Below are 16483 nucleotides of genomic sequence, written 5' to 3'. Positions count from 1 at the left end.
TCATTTCAAAATGTGTATAAAATATCAAATCACGTTGTACATATGAAACTAATATAATGTTATATGTCAATTATACCTCAAAAAAAAAAAGAGCAGGTGGTACTAAAACTGCCTGGGATCAAATTCTGACTCTGACAGTTACTAGCTATGTGACCTTGGGGCCTTATCTCCTTTGGCCTTGTCTTCTCATCTTTAAAATGGGGATTAAATGGTGAGTGCATGTAAGGTACGCAGAGCAGTGCCTGGCACACAGTGACCACTCAGTCAATACATGCTGGCTCTACAAATAGTTCCCTACAAAAACCTCTTCCTTGTTGCCCTCCAGGCCCTTGAGTCTGTACCCACCTGCCTGGGTTCTTTTGAACTTGGCCTGGGGTGTCCATGCAACTGGGTCTGCTGACCTCTTGCGACGTGCCTCACTCTCCCGGGCAGTCAGCCCCAGCCTTGTCTGCCAGATATCATCACCTGCGAAGCAGGAATCAGTGACCCCGCCTCCGACCACAGCAAAGCAAGGCCCAAAGGATTCACAGCACTTTAAAGTCAGCACAGAAGAAGCCGTGAACCACACTGATCGCCCTATGGCTTACCCTAAACGTAGCACACACTGATCGGGCCAGACCGGAAAGTCCTTGAAGGCCCTGACAGCACCCTGTGCTTGCTTTCTGCCCCCGGGAAGGCAGTGGGGATGGTGGAGACAGAACGAGCCAAGGCGACAGAGGTTGGAGCTAGCAAGCTCTGGAGTCAGGCTGCCTAGGTCTCAATCTGGGCTTCACCATTTACAGTGGACCCAACGTCTCTGGGCCTCACTTTCCTTAACATGCACCTGATAATATTCCCACTGCAAAGGGCTTTTGTTCACTGTGCACTTAGCACTGAATTCCGATACCTACACTTAAACAGCAGTGGGACTTAGGGCAAATCCATCTTCATGTGCCTCAGCGTGTCCATGTATAAAATGGGGACAATCCCTTCCTCACTGCAGGATTAAATGAAACAAGCTTTGAAAAGCTCCTAGCACCAACTAGGCACCCAGTAAACTCTTGAGACAGCGGGGCATCCTTATCATTCCATGCCACCTGCTTGGCCAACTTCTGTCAACATTTATTTCCCCTAAGTAACTAGCATGGGAACAGAGCCAAAACTCCAGTTAACTGCGACAGCAGAAATGAGCTTAGGAATCAAGCTTTTGTTTGTTCCTCTCCAACATACCTGTATCATTTAGCTCTTGAGCCTCTGAGCCCATCTTCTTTTGTCTGAGAATTAGAAATGGTCTTGTTTTGGATGAAGGTTGTTTTTGTTTCATTTTGCTTTATAAACAGAAACACTCCCTGACTTCTCTCTGGAAGTCTGAGGAGGAAGCTGAGTCAGGCGGGGTGTGGTTAACGTGAAATCGGGCACCCTTCCCTCTCCGCAGGTTTGGCTTACCCAATCAATACACGCTGACGTGCACATGGGCCACACTTAGCCCTTTCGGTGCTCATGTCTCTATTGGCATGAAAAACAACAGCTTTCCTCTGGAATGCAGGACAGCGTAGTGGGAAGAGACCAGGGGGTTCCAGACCCGGGATGGAATTCTAGCTCCAGCCTTAGTAACTGAGATGGTGACTGGGCAGGGTAGGAAATGGTGGACCAGGCGGTCAGCTGGGATGTGGCAGTGGTGCCCGTCTTGGGGGATTATGGTGAGGCTTAGTGTTAACGGATGTAAGGCTTGCAGGAAGGTGCAGTGGGATTGAATGCATTCTGATGACAGCCACCTTCTCTTCCCTTTCAGGATGACGTCCCAGGTCCTGGGTTTTACAATGTCATTCACCAATCTCCAGTGTCCAACAGTGTCTCGTTGTCTAAGAAAGGGACATGCACTTTTCCCTCTATGGTAAGAACCCCTTCTTTGAGTAAGGCCATTACCTGATCAGTAATTTCCTTCCTTCATTGCATAATCATATATCGGATCTCCGGTCTCTTCTCTCCACAGGCCCGTGATTCTAGTTAGGAGAGTAACCGCCTCCTCAGATTTCAGGCGTGTAAAGTGGAGACAGTGTCTTAAGTCATTTTTTCCCTACTGCTACACATTGCCAGAGTGCAAAGACAAGCTAAGGAGTGCTCAGGGCCTGCCCATCCAAAACCAATTTTGCCAGCACAGAGTGGACTAAACAAATGTTTTCCTGAGACTTTTCGGCATACCAGGGTGGGAAAATTCACACCTTAATATTGGGTCATTCAGATTGTTGAGAAATCTAATGGGACCAGAAAGCAAGCAGGCAGCAGGCTTGAGATGTACTGATCTCTCTCCCCTCCCCATATCTCATCTTTGTGAGATGCGGGTCTTTATCATCGTGCAGGGCTGTAATAATCAAGTCGTTACATGAGGTGCCAGTGTCCCTGACAAGACCTGGGCGAGGATGTGTTAGTTGAGTAGTTATGAACTGCCAAGACAAGTGGATATAACAAGGGGAAAATGTCAAACTAGCGTAAGACAAGCAGTGGTAGGAAAGTGAACGAGAAAGGAAACCCAGGCTTGAGCGTCAATAAACACATGTGTGCCTGTTCCTTTAAGAATTATAATACTCTCTTGCAAAGATGTATTATGATGCCTGACATTGGAATGAATTTTCTTGAACCGCACAAAGAGACCATTTAAGACACGCTGAATGCAGCCACTGACTGGAATTCTAGTTTGGCTGACTTGAATGCTCAAGGGGCAAACTGACTTTGAAGCCAGGGCCTGTCGGCAAAGACCTCGAGGTTGCACAGCCCCCAGGGGAGTTCACAGAGCAACCAGGCCTCTGCCTCTTTTTGAGCCCCAAGCCCTGCGAGTAAAGAGACCCAAAAGCAATGAGCAAAAAGAAGTGCCATCTTACCACGTCCTGGCACAGGAAACAAGACTTAAGACCTAATCCTGACTCAGCTGTGGATTCTCCATGTGACCTCCAGCACGTCACCCTCCTGTGTCCTATTTGCCTCTTAAAAGTGGAGACTCCCTGAGGCCCCGGGCGAATTAAAGTTGCAATGAGTGAAATACTCTTTGAAACTACAGAGCATTATAAACATGTTAAATATTATGATTGTTACCACCTGAGTCACAATACTTCCTGCAACACCTAGGTTTTCTCTCTGAGAACTGTGCCAAATAGTGACACTGCCCGTGCCTGCTTGGTGCCAAAGAAGGCGCTGAACCAGAGCACAGAGATCAATCCCCTAGGGGGCTTTTTGTGCACTCAGTTTCCCAATGACCAGGCGGGACCCTCTGGAGGAAGAGGGGCCCAAGGGAAGATCTGAGAGTCACACACTCTTGGCAGGCCTTCAGGTCTTTAAAAAGAGATCAAACCCCAAAGAAGACAGACATTGAGTTATTCAGTCTTCCTCTCCCCGCTTTGATGGATATGGGAAGTTATGTTTACAAACACTTAGGGTTCTTGTTCTTGGGCGGGGGCCTTAAGTGGAGATTGGTCAGGAGGTCTTCACATCTTACCTAGATCCTTTCTAAACTGGATGCAAACCTTATACCTCGTGTTTTAGTAACTTTCACATTTAGCACCTTCTCCATTTCTGGGCGTGAAGACTGAGGAAATTCAGAGTAGCCCTCCTCCATCCAAGATCTGCCTCACTGACTCTGGTAAAGCCAGGAGGGGTGTGACTGTAGGCGAGGCTGACCAAAAAGCTCAATGGTCTCTGTGTTAGAGATTTCCTGATACATTTGGGACAACTACACCCAACCTTTTGAGAGGAGCTGTCATCTCTTTAAGTCCAAGTAGTACAAAAAACTTCACTGGTATGTTCCAAATCTTTGCTCTAGAATCATTCATGGAACTGGGAAGTTAAATGAGGCAGTGGGAGGAGACTCTCCTGGCCTTTGTCTATTTGCACGGTGGCAGAAGAGGTTCTTGAGAAGTTACTGTGTGTTGGAGAGAGGTTCACAAATGCCAGCAAGTGGCCAGATTGGAGACCACAGGCCTTATGGCAATGAGAACACCAAGGGGTGGGGAGGAGTGGGGAGTGAGTGTTACTTCAGCTATACTCTGAGATGAATTCTATTACAATGTTTTATGGAAGTTTCCCTCTAATGGGAATTTTTTAGAAGAATTTTTCCCCAAAAGAATGTTAGTGGGTATTCTAGGCCAAAAAGATTCCATGACTGAGTAAATTCAGGAATGGCTGGTCAAAGAAAGTTCGATAGGTTTCTTCATTATAGAACTCCCCAGAGCATTTAAAATGCCAGTGTGTACGATGAATCTTCAAAATGGGAACATTCTCCAATTTATTAGACTCTGGAACCCTCTCTCGGCTGCTGCCGCCACCCGCACAGCCTCACCTTATAGAGCTGGTATGCCAAGGAACACACTTTGGGAAATAGTGCTTTAGAAAAAACATGCCTGCCCACTCTGTTGGGTGACTCAGGATAGACATGTTACAAACAATTCTGCCAAAGAGGGCTTGACCTTGCCACCTTTATTCTGTGCAAGGGAAGGGGAAAGAGCAAAGGTGTGTCTATACCTTTGGGCAGAGGAGATACATGGTAGTGATGCTTCGTGAACTAAAACTTCCCACAGTCATTCATCAACTGTTCAGCTTCCAAGTGAAAACAGCTATTGGTATTACTCCTTCAATCCCCTTCCTCTTCAGGATGGGGCATCTAATCCGTATCCTAGAGTGGAGGCAGAGCCTGGGTGAGTGTTGATTCCACCACTCAGGTAGCTGAGGAAGTTCAGTTTCCTCATCTGTAAGGTGGGGGTAGCCATAATAACCACTACCCAGGGTTGTCATGAAGAGTAAATGCAAAAAGCACTTGGTTAACTGTTGCCCCGAATGCAAAGGCAAAGTGAGCACAAGGGAATTTACAGAACCCAGAGAAAACTGTGAGCAACATGGAGGTCAGGACAGAGCTGTGGGAAGACCACTGACCTGGGGTGACTTTACTTCTGGGAACACCATTGAATTCTTACAATCAGGTGGAGGCAGAGCTGGGACTCGAACCCAGGTTAGACTCTGAACAGCTGAGACTCGGGACAAGAACGCTCCTGCTTCTGGTGGCCCATCCACCGCCTACCGATGGTCCAGGTACGGGGTGTTGAGGACTGTGGCCACCAAGCGTACAGTGAGGATCAGGGGTGGTCCTCATGCCCTCCCATAGCCTCTCCTACTTTCCATGCTCGTAGAGTTACTGACCCCTGTCAAGCTGGGGAGACCAAGGGCAATGTTGTCAAGCATTTAACCGTAAAATAATGAGAATCTTTTTGTTTTATCAGATTCCGATACTTGCCATACTATTCTAAGGTAAAGTGATGTTATCACCCAGTTTCTATGGCTTTTGTCCCTTTTCATTTAGCAAACATTGATTCTGTTTGCTTTTTTAAATGAAAATAGTTTATCATGGCTTCCTGGAAGGAGTAGGATCGCTTCTACTGAGACAGCAAAAATATGGTAGGGTTTTATGGAATCAGTAGTTAGGTGGGGTTAGGAGGTGTGGGTGGACAGCAAGCCCCATGGGCCCTTGTACCTTTAAGACATTAGAAATAACTTGTTATTCAGGCAATTCAGATTATTGAGGCTTAGAAACAAGATGCAAGGTTTTACTCAAAAGGAAAGCCTTGGTTGGAGGAAGAAACTCTAAAACTTCCCATGATATAAATTACCCAACAGCTAATGAGTCAAGTGTAAGTGGCCTGAAAGGGGATTGGGTGCAAATGCATTTATGGCAAAATTATTTTTGCCAAGTCCCAAATTTAAGGTCAATAATTTGAGTTAGTTTACAGAAGTTAAAGCAGGTTTGAACTTGCATTTTCCAAGAACAAACTCTCAAAGCCGGAGGTCAGTTTATTATTGTCACCTGCTAGAGTTTCACCTTTTGTAAAATGCTTTAACTCGGCGCTCCACACCATCTTTTTGACATCTGTCCTTCAGAGCCACAAGATTATGTGACAATGCTTATTTCTTTGGCTTTCTCCTCACAGTGTGCCCGCTTGGCCACCGTCATTTCAAAGTATCCCGCAGCTAATGCATACACCATCCCATCACATTTTGTTTCGAAAAAAGACTTCAGTAATTCCTGTTCCAGCATGTTCCAGTTGCCAAGCTTTGCAAAAGTTCTCAAGTTTGAAACTCCTGCACCAAACCACTATAATGTAAGAACACTGCTTATGTTTGCTACCTATATACTGAGCGATCGGCTTGCTAAAATGGAAGAAAGGAAAGGGGAGCTTTGGGAAATAGCTCATGTTAATGCAGTGGTAAACCAATTAGCATTTGCTGACTACCCAATGGGTACATGAACTATGCAAGACTCTTACAGGGAATTTGCAGAACCCGGAGGAAACTGTGAGCAACATGGAGGTCAGGACAGAGCCGTGGGAAGACCACTGACCTGGGAAATGCTTATTCTAATCTCTCCTATCATATAACCTTCCTGGGACAATTTTCTCCTCTGTAACAATGAATATATTACCACTGTATCTGTAGACACTATTCATTTACTTTTTCTTATAGGGAAAATAAACTTCTATTTTTCCCTGTCAGAAAACTGGCTTTTTAACAGCAGTGCTCTGTCAATCATGATTGTATTCACTGAGGTGGAACATACGATTAATGAAGAGATGGAGTTGGGTTCAAATCTCCACTCTACCACCTTCTTACTGTGTGGCTTCGGGCAAGTCCCTTAACCTTTCTGGACTCAGTGTATTGATCTGAAAAATGGGGATATGTGTCTAGTCATAGTGTTAATGCAGATATTAAGTGAGGTAATCCATGCTGAGTGCCCAGCACCGCACCTGGCCCACGAGGACTCCACAGTACAAGGGGCTGGGAGAGCTGTCAGGGAAGTCTCGTTATCTTTTGAGCCTCAACTGTAAAATGGAATTAATTATATGTTCCCTACAGGACTATTATAAGGAGCAAATGAGATAAGGGTGAAAGCCCTCTACATAAGCCACAAATTGTACATGAGGTATCAGTGGTATTATGACATATTTCAAAATGTCAAATTTAGAATACTTCATTTTTAACTTCCCTTTTGTCTTACAATATTTTAAAATAATATTTAATTTTCAGACTGCAGAGATCCTGCCCACCTTTTATGATGGTTCCAATCAACTCTAATGTGCTCAGAGCAATATATATGCACCTGGTTGGCCAGCACTGTCCAAGAGATACATAATGGGGACCACTCATCATTTAGATTTTCCTAGTAGCCACTTTTAAAAGTAGAGAAGAACAAGTGAAATTAATTTTAATAATATATTCTAATATATAACCCAGTATATTCAAAATATTATTTCAACATCTAATCAAAATAAAGATTATTAATTAGATGTTTTAGTGTCTTTCCTCATACTAAGTGTTTAAAATTCAGTGTATATTTCATTCTTGCAGCACATCTTAATTTGGACCAGCCATGTTTCTAGAGCTTGACAGCCACTGTAATCAGTGGACACTGGACTGGACAGCACAGCTCTAGAGAGTCTTCCCATGGGGTTATCAGAGCCCGAAAAGGTTGATGTTGAGGATGACAAAGAAGCACTTTTCATGGCCTATGTACTGTTCTTAGAGTTATGTATTCATCTTGTTTAATATTCACAAGAATCCACGAAGTGGTTTATCTTATTCTCAATTTACAGAAGAGGAAGCAGGTGCTCAGAGAGGTGATGGGACTTGCCCGAAGTTGCCCAGCTCCAAGGGAGCATTTGCACATCAGTGGGCACAGGTGGATGGCTGAGGTGTAAAGCTGGAGAGAGATCGAGTCACAGTGTTCCAGCCCTGCTGGCCTTCCCTTTATGGGTTCTGTGGCTCCTCTGTGCCAGACCAGTGTTAACAGCTTATATTCCAGTGGGGAACTCAAGATAAGAACTAGTAAATAGACAAACAAAATAATTACAAATGGAGGGAGACAAACAGTCGGAGCCTGAGAGAGAGAATGTCTTCGGGACTAATAAGGAGCTGACAGTAACATGTATTTAGACGGGTGGTCAGAGAAGGCCCTGAAACCAAGGCCCGAGGTGTGAAGGAAAAGCTGCAATGTGGGCACAGCACGTGCAAAGGTCCTGGGACAGTGAGAGCTCAGCCTGTGGGGACTTACAGACAGGTGGCTAGAACAGCGTTAGCTAGGAAGAGAGGGAATTAGGGGAGGCCAAGCAGATAGGCATGGCCCAGTTCATGCAGGTCTCTAAAGACTCCAGGAGGGAGTTCAGATTTTGTTCTCTGTACATTGGGAAGCCCTTGGGGGAATGGAAGGTGTGAGGTGACATCATCTGATTTACTTTTTAGAAAGCTCCTTCGAGCAGCTGTATGGAGAATGGACTGCAGTGTGGGTTGAGGCTGGATTTTGGAAAACTAGTTAAAAGGCTGCTATTGGTAACAGGAGAGAAGTCAAGCCCTGGTCCAGGAACGCCATGATGAGGGTTCTTGGCCATTTCTCCTCTGCCATTCCTGAGAGAGGTAGTGTTTCATGCATCTGCCCCCTGGCCCGTTGTGTGCTCCTGCCCCCCGCTTCAGGTCTCCAATGGCCAGCGCTGGTCCTGGTATTCAGTAATCACGCAACAAGAGTTTATGACATCCAAGGAATAAGTCCCCCATAGTACGCAGTTACTAATCTAGAAAAGAGCACTCCCCAAGTCAGAGCTCAGTCCTCCTGCCGACCATCAGCTTTGGGTATATGTGTTTGTTCATTATTGTTCTAATGTGGCTCTGAAATAATACACGCTCATCATAAAATATATTCAAGCATTATAGAAATCCATAAACTAAAAGGTAGTATTTCCTTATAATTCTGCTCTCCAAAGCAAACCACCATCAAAAACCAGGTGCAATTTCTTTCCTATTCTCTTCCTCCTCTGGCTCCTCCCTCCAATATGAGGATTATGCTGTCCACAGTACATGAGCATTTTCTATTTAACTATATCTTGGATTTTTTTTTCCCCCATGGCAATACAATATATTCGCTTCATTTTTTTAAAAGCCTGCCAGGGAAGCTGGCTATTTTTCTAGTCTAACGGTGACCTCTTCCAGGGACACACACTCAGTGTATACAAAAATGCTCCCTTTTTCAGTTGCTTTTCTGTTTGGGGGAGGAATAAAGCTGAAGCAGTGTTTTGTCTACAGGAGGCTTTTTTCAAACCTGGAGAACAATGGTTGAGTCAACTGGTGAGGAGTAGAAACGCGATAATCCTGTTAGCCACAGCGTGCACTGAGGTCTGCCAAGGCCTTTCTTTGCTTTGCTTACCATGATTCCCCTCTTCTCTATTTTGAATCCTTTTCTCTGGTACCTTGTTATTACTTCCTCTCCAGCAACCTGGCTCCTCTCCCTCTGTCCAGTAATTAGCCTGCTCCATCTGATCTTTTTGTTTGCCCTCTCTGCATGCAGTCTAGCCATTAGGACCCTGGGAAAAGCTAAATTCCTCCGCCTTTGTAAACATAGAATCAAAATGCCATCTGCATTTCTTGAGAAACATTTCTTTTTGACAAAGGAGTATCACGGAAAAATCAAACCATCCTGGCCCCAGCAAACAGTTTCACTCATTTGGTAAATATTCCCAGCCATTGCAGGTAAGATTTTTATTGTATCTTTTATCTAATGAACACAGGAGACTAACTGCAAATTGGCATTTAAAATATTTATGATTCATGTATAATGTAAGAATGATCTCAGGGTTTTTTTCCTATTATTTTTGGAGTTCTGAACACACTGAATATTGCGTGGATCAACCACAATTCTTAATTTCTGCAATGTCCAAAAAAGTCAAGACAAGAGAGTGCTTACAAATCAAATCTGATCATAATCTTAAATTACACGATTCCTTTCTATGCCCCACATCCTGCGTTTATAGAAAGACTGAAATAGTGAGCAATCAGGGTAGGCATATATAGGACTAGGTGTCCTGAAAAGAATAAAAATTGTAGAAAAAAATAATGAAAATAATCTGCATACATGGTGTTAAATACTTTCAACAAAATACCTTCCTATAGATGATTTCAGTTGCCTGCCCCCCACTGCCACAACACTACACCAAGTAGAGCAGAGTTTACCCAACCTGTTTTACAGATGAGAAAATTCAAGTTCAGAGAAATTAAACAATCTGTGCAGGATCACATGCCCTGTGCAGCAGAAGCCAGGTCCTCGGGCTGTCTCCTGGGGGCACCGTCCACTGTGCCATTTTGGGTCACCAGACATTGGCTGGTGATCACAAACTCACCAAGCACTCCAGCTGGGGTGCTGGTGAGGACAGAGTCAGTGTGGCCCTACCATTCATGTCAGTTCATTTTCTGAGAAGGAAGGGTTTAAACTTGATTTTTCACCCAAAGGTGCCGCTCGTCCAGGCACGACGACAAAGAAAAGAAAAGACAGGGAAGGCACTGGGCCCAGCACTCTTGTTTTCTCTCCCCAGGCCTCTGTGTCCTGCTGCAAGCAGAAGAACAACGTCTGTGCCCGAGCAGGATTTATGTCCAAAACCCAGAGGGGATTTTTCACTAGGACTGAAACGGTACCTGCCCCAGGTAAGCAGCCGGCCTCCTTGACCCGGGACTTAATGTACCAGATCTGATCCACGAGGCACCCGTTCCTGCTCAGGGGGCCTTTGGGGAAAGAGGAGCTGGAGGCAGGCGTAGAACAAAGAGGAGAAGGGTGAGGAGACAGGCCCTCCTCCCCGTCCAGGTGAGAAAAGCTGGCTCTGGAATCGGCCCCAGAGCAGCCTCGTGGGCCTCCCTTCCAGGACAGGGCAGCCAGGTGAGGAAGTGGCTCCTCACCCCAGGAGCGCACACATTCACGTACCCTCGGCGCCCCTGGGGAGCACGCTACACGCTGAGTGTCCTGATCCTTGGCGCTCAGGGGCAATACCCTTTTTCCCCTTTGCCCGGAGGCAACTCGGTCACCCAGTCGTGGAATGAGGGAAAGTGGCTGCAGCTCCTCCTCCGCACTGCTTCCCGTGCGGCGCTCACGCGCCTGCCCTCATGGGTCCATAGCTCAGTCCCATGCTACAGATGAGGGAGCTGAAGGGACCTGCGCACCATCACCTGGCTGCTGAATGGCCGACCTCAGCTCAGAGGTGTCTGACTGAGGAGGCTGTTCCCTGTCCCACTGGGACTTCTGAAACCTCCAGGACCCAGGAATACATGGAGTTTGCCTGCAAGGGTTTTGCCAGCTGGGCTGGGGCTAGGTGCTGCACCTTCCCGTGCTCTCCGACCTCCTCCGACGCCCGCCTTCGGGCCTTAGCGAAAGGTTTCCAGAGAGATCTGGTGAGGTCTACACTCCAGGAGCGCTCATTGAATTAGACCTCCCCAAGTGGGTCCTGAAGACCCCCCGAGGGAGCCTTGGGGCCCCGAGCTGAGAGGAGAGGCAGGGAGGGCTTTCTCTACAGTCACGCCTCTTGGAGGGGGATGTGGATAAAATTGCAGCGCATGTCAGATTTCACCAAATCCAGATTAAAGTTGAGAAGATCAGTCTGAAGCTGAATAACAAAACCAGCCCTAATTAGGAGGCTAAGCCCCGGCTAAAGCTCCCAGGCCTTGCATCATCCGTGGGCAAAACCCCACCTTGTTTGTTTATACAGCAGAACAAAGCCGGCATCCCTGGGTTTGGCCAGGGGCCCTGCCAGTGAGCCCTGGGATGTGGGCACCCTCTCAACCAGCCGCATGCTCCCACTCCCTCCAGGAGGATCCTCAGGGGTCTTAGCCCCCTGTGTCACAGAACCGGAGGGAGAGAGGTGGGCAGCAGTATCTGTGGAGGCCCTACTGTGTGCTGGAGGCTTTACATTATCTCATCGAATGCTCTTAAAATCCTCTGGAGCATTGCCTAGCACATAATCATGTGCTCAGAAAGTGTGAGCTACTATCGTGATTTTATCCCCAGTTAACGGTGAAAATTATACATAAAAAGCAAGTGATGAACCTTGGGTCCAACAGGCAGATTTGAATCCAGGCCCATCCAGATCTGCTAGTGCCTCAGATACCACTCCTACCCCCACCCCCACAACTGGCCAGGGGCCAGAGCCAGGGGAATCTGCTCCTCTTTGAAACAGTCTGTTTTGATTTCTCAGAAATAATGCTGTGCTTTTTGCTTCTCCACTGTGGGAAAAAACAGATGTGGAGCTGTAACTGGCATCCTTGCTGTACCCCCACTGCTCTGAGTGACTCTACATCAGGGGCTGAGGCCCTGCTTCTGGCTTACCTTCAATTCTGAGCAAAATGCTCGCCTTTACACATTTGCTGGTTGAATTTCCTAAAGCACATCACCCATGTCCTCCACTCTATTTTCCTTAAACAAAAGATTATTAGAACATGGGGAAACACCTACGTTACAGTCTCACTTGAAAAACGTGGGTTACAGAATTGAATCCTCACTGAGCTCTACACCATGAGACAGTCCAACTATACGCAGGAAAAAAAAAGGAAATATATACACCAATTTACCCTTGCTTCTCTCTGGCCACGGGAGCGTGAATGCCTTTTCCCCCTTGCTTCTGCTCTTATGCATTTTTATAATCAAGCATTGCTTTAACCTTTTTTTGGTAGGAAAAAAACACATATTCTATATATTTATATCCACATATATATGCGAGAAAAAGAAACAGAAAGATAATATGAAAGATACATACTGATATTATAAATGCTGCTAACTGGACACTTGCTTTTTTTAAACTTAAGCATATATTGGGAACATTTCATGTTATTAAAAATTCTCCTAGGACATCATTTTTAAAACAGATGTAGTTCCATTATATGGCAGTACCGTAAGTTAAGGATCAAATGCCTTCTGTTGGAAATTTAGGTCTTTTTAAACTGATCACTAATATACACAGAGTGGCGGCAAACATCTTTATAGCTCACAACTTGTGTACAGTCAAGATTATTTCCTTATATTGGTTCTTAAGGTGACATTGCCAAGCAAAGATATGTAAAATATTTAGGGCTTTTGATATCTGGGACCACACTGCCCTCCAGCACAAGTATCATTTATCTTCCTGCTCCCTGAGGTAACTGTTTCCTCTCACTTTGCCACCACTGGATACTAGCATTTAAATAAAGTCTTGTTAATACATACCATACTGCTGTTTTCATTACTTTTGGAATGGAAAAGGGAATTTTATTAAAACAAAAGTAACTTTGCAATGTTTAGAAAATTGGAAATATCTTTTGCACCCACACCACCACCTCTAACAGAGTTGTTTCCACTTTTCTGGGTCCCCGCCTATTTTTATTCATATGGATCCATCTGTACCTAGGTGTCCTCATAGTCTGTATAGCCATTTGGGCTTTATTTTACTTTATTTTCAAAAACATTGTCATTTGGCTTTATGGCCATTGTGCTTCTCATTGTCAGGGCTGAGGTTCCACCGGATTGGGTTCCAGTCCCCATAATTGTGCCCCTGTTCCTGGACACGTAGGTTATGTACCCTTCCTCACATTGCAGTTCCTGCTGCCGTGTGCATCTTTATGCTTACAGATTTTCCATGATGTCAAATAATTTCCTTAATTTCCAAGTCATGGAAGCCCGGGTCAAAGTATGCAGACATCTGCATAGTTTTGCCAAGTACACCTGCTCAGCACTCCAAACGCCTGCTCCACTGCCAGGGCCACGGACAGTCCAGGGGTGAGACCCTTTTCTCTTCCCCCAAGCCTAGATCATTCTCTTCTTCCTTGAAGCTTTGTGCACACATTGATTTTATTTTGTCACAGTTACCTGAGACAGGGCATGATGGGAAAGCATGGGCTTTGGAGACAGGCAGCCCTGGGTCCACAGACTAGGTGCTCAGTAAATATTTGTTGATCGCATAATAGTTAACTAAATTACTACATGCCAGGAACCTAAAATGTCATTCAACTATCATAACCACCCAGGTGGGGAAAGAATTATTATTCTTACTTTACAGAGGTGGAAGCTGGGCTTAGACCCTGGTTAGATGAATTAATTTGTCTTTTGGCAAATTGTTTAATATCTCAAAGTCTCAGTTTCCCTGTGTTTAGAATGGAGGTGGTAATACCCACCTCACCAGGCTGCTGTGAGGAGGAAATGAGGTAAGTGTGTGATGCCCGTGGCGTGTGTTCTTTTGATGGTGAGTTTCTTTTTGGTTATTTCCTGCAGCCCTTCCATTTGACCACCTTGGAGTGATATTGCCTTAGAGTCCTTAAATGTATTCTCGGGTGTAAGGTACTGCTTTTTATTTATTTGAGCAGAGTTCTTTATTCTGTTTTAAAATTTCTTTCTGTTTAGGGCATTATAATGTCAATGAATCCCTTGTGAAGCCGTCGCCAAAGACATTAATGTCTTGTTTTAAATCGAACACCGGCCGTGGATTAAAACTGATATCAACAGGCCCAGGACCTGGTTATTACAACCCAAATGATTGCACCAAAATTCCAAAAAAGACTCTTTTCCCGTGAGTCCTGGTTATTCTGATTTTTCTTCTGAAAGGTGGTTTTGGGGGATGCCCCAAACTTGTTCATGGGGTGTCTCTGCTCGTCGGGACGCAGTACTAGTTTGCTTCCCAGGGCCCCTCACTGACATAGTAGGTGTTCAACAAATGCTTGTTGAATGATAATATTTATTGAGCAATTACTATGTTCCAGGAACTTAATGTCTTATTCAATTATCATAATAACCCTGTCATAAGAATTATTATTCTTACTTGATGGAGGAGGAAGCTAGGCTTCAGTGAGGCTGCGTGATTCGCCCAAGTCCACACAGTTCTCCGAGGTGCTGCTGGGAGTGAGGCTCAGGACTGTCTGGGTCTTTGCACATCCCCCATATGCTGCACTCTCCTGGTGCTACCTTAGTCTGGTTTTTTTTAATTTTTTTATTTTGTTATCATTAATCTACAATTACATGAAGAACATTATGTTTACTAGGCTCTCCCCTACCCCAAGTCCCCCCAACAAACCCCATTACAGTCACTGTCCATCAGCATAGTAAGATGTTGTAGAATCACTACTTGTCTTCTCTGTGTTGCAAAGCCCTCCTCTTTCCCCCACCCCCCACATTATACATGCTAATCATAATACATCATTTCTTCTTTCCCACTTAGTCTGTTTTTATAATCAAATCTCCACAGGGGTGGCAGGACATCTAGAAACAGTGAAGCTCTCGTAGTGTTGGACTGATAGGTTAAAAGCCTAGACCTTGGAGTTCTTCTGACCTGCTGGGTATGAACTTCAGCTCTGCTGCTTTCATGCTATGTGACCTTGGGCACTGTACTCACCCCTCTGAGCCTCCACATCCCCATCTGTAAAGTAGAGTGAGGATAATTTGTGACGCATAGGGTTGCCTTCGTATTTAAAAATGTGTACTTGGCATATAGTAGGTGCAAATGGTAACAATGCAAATTTAGAAAGTGAAGATGGTGATTTTGTTACCATTTTTAATATCCTTTACATTTAATGTTACTTTCACCTAGGAGGCTGAAAACTCACGAGACTTATTTGTTCCTCAGATGGTTCTAGAACTTCTAGAAATAACTGCTGTTGAGGTCAGTCCTCCTGCCACCATCTGAGACCTCACCCCTGAATATTCCTCTCCAGGCTGTGGGGGTGGGGGCTGACCGGAAGGGCTGGGACAGAGCGTGAGCCCAAAGCGAGGGGTCGGGGGCTGGGGGGAGGAGAAAGATGTGAACACACCCAGTTAGCAGACCTGCGAGTGAATCGTGGCCTCATCCCTTGCAGAGACTTCTCTCTGAGCCTCAGCTTTCATTGTATTAAGTAGAGTAATCTTATCTCACAGGGGTTCTGTGAGGATCAGATGAGAAAATGCTTGAAAATAGCTATTATTATTATAGCTGCTATCATTTGCTATCCTATAGGCATATGAGGATAGAGGTATTTGGTATGGCCGCTCAAGCCCCCAGGCCAAATCCAGAAGCTTCTTCAAGGAAATGGTGAAAGGAGAGCAGAGAACATGCAGGGTTTAGCTGTTTTCCCCAGAGAAGAGTCATTTGTCTTTTGCTTAAGTTCAGACGAGTGGTTTGAAATACCCTGACTGATGGCATTTACATGGTCAGTCAACAGGCTCTGGTTCTGTGCTGGAAGCTCTCCGGTGCTCAGGTGAGCAGAGCACCGCACACACACAGCACGGCTCACTGGGAGCGACTCCAGAGCAAGGCAGGCAAGTGGGTAACAAAAGGTGGGCTCACGGGCCCCGAGGTCGTGTGCCACACACGTCCCCAAGGACAGTCTTTCTGCTGGGCAGTGCAGTGGTGCTGGCATGCCTGGGGTGTGTGGGCCTCTCTGCGATGCTTCACAAACGACGGATCCCTGGGAAGGAAGCCTGGGAGGTGCTGCAGACAAATGCTCTGCCTTGAGGAGCACTGCCCCGGAACGGGCTCATTAAAGGCTCTGAGGAGTCTGAAGGAAAGAACCCTATTGGACCCAGCGTCTCTCAAACTTGGGCTCAGCCTGGTGAATGGATAGACCCCCAGTTGGCTCAGCCTGGTGGGTGGGTGGCTGGCGCCCCGGGCAGGGCATTTGTGTTACCTGGCTCTGTGCTCTGTGTGACAGAAGGGAGGCCTTCCCA

At 45.8% G+C, this 16483-nt stretch overlaps 1 protein-coding gene across 6 annotated transcripts in view; it reads left to right on the top strand.

The window, feature by feature from the left end:
* The window catches only part of STPG1 (sperm tail PG-rich repeat containing 1), a 55658-nt gene that overhangs the window by 26389 nt on the left and 12786 nt on the right, over positions 1-16483 (top strand). For 3 of the 6 annotated variants that reach the window (XM_017666538.3, XM_017666537.3, XM_017666539.3), the window contains 4 exons: positions 1772-1873; positions 5949-6119; positions 10371-10479; positions 14192-14357. In XM_017666538.3, coding sequence (XP_017522027.3) covers positions 1772-1873; positions 5949-6119; positions 10371-10479; positions 14192-14357 — 548 coding nt within the window. Of the gene's footprint in view, positions 1-1771; positions 1874-4946; positions 5056-5948; positions 6120-9452; positions 9532-10370; positions 10480-14191; positions 14358-16483 lie in introns of all 6 variants that reach the window. The other 3 variants (XM_073233412.1, XM_073233413.1, XM_073233414.1) reach the window with 2 other exon arrangements.

The sequence above is a fragment of the Manis javanica genome, chromosome 4 (assembly GCF_040802235.1).
Source record: "Manis javanica isolate MJ-LG chromosome 4, MJ_LKY, whole genome shotgun sequence".
Classification (NCBI taxonomy): Eukaryota; Metazoa; Chordata; class Mammalia; order Pholidota; family Manidae; genus Manis; species Manis javanica.
The sequence above is the reverse complement of the archived record's forward strand: the minus strand, read 5'-3'. Positions and strand labels throughout refer to the sequence as shown.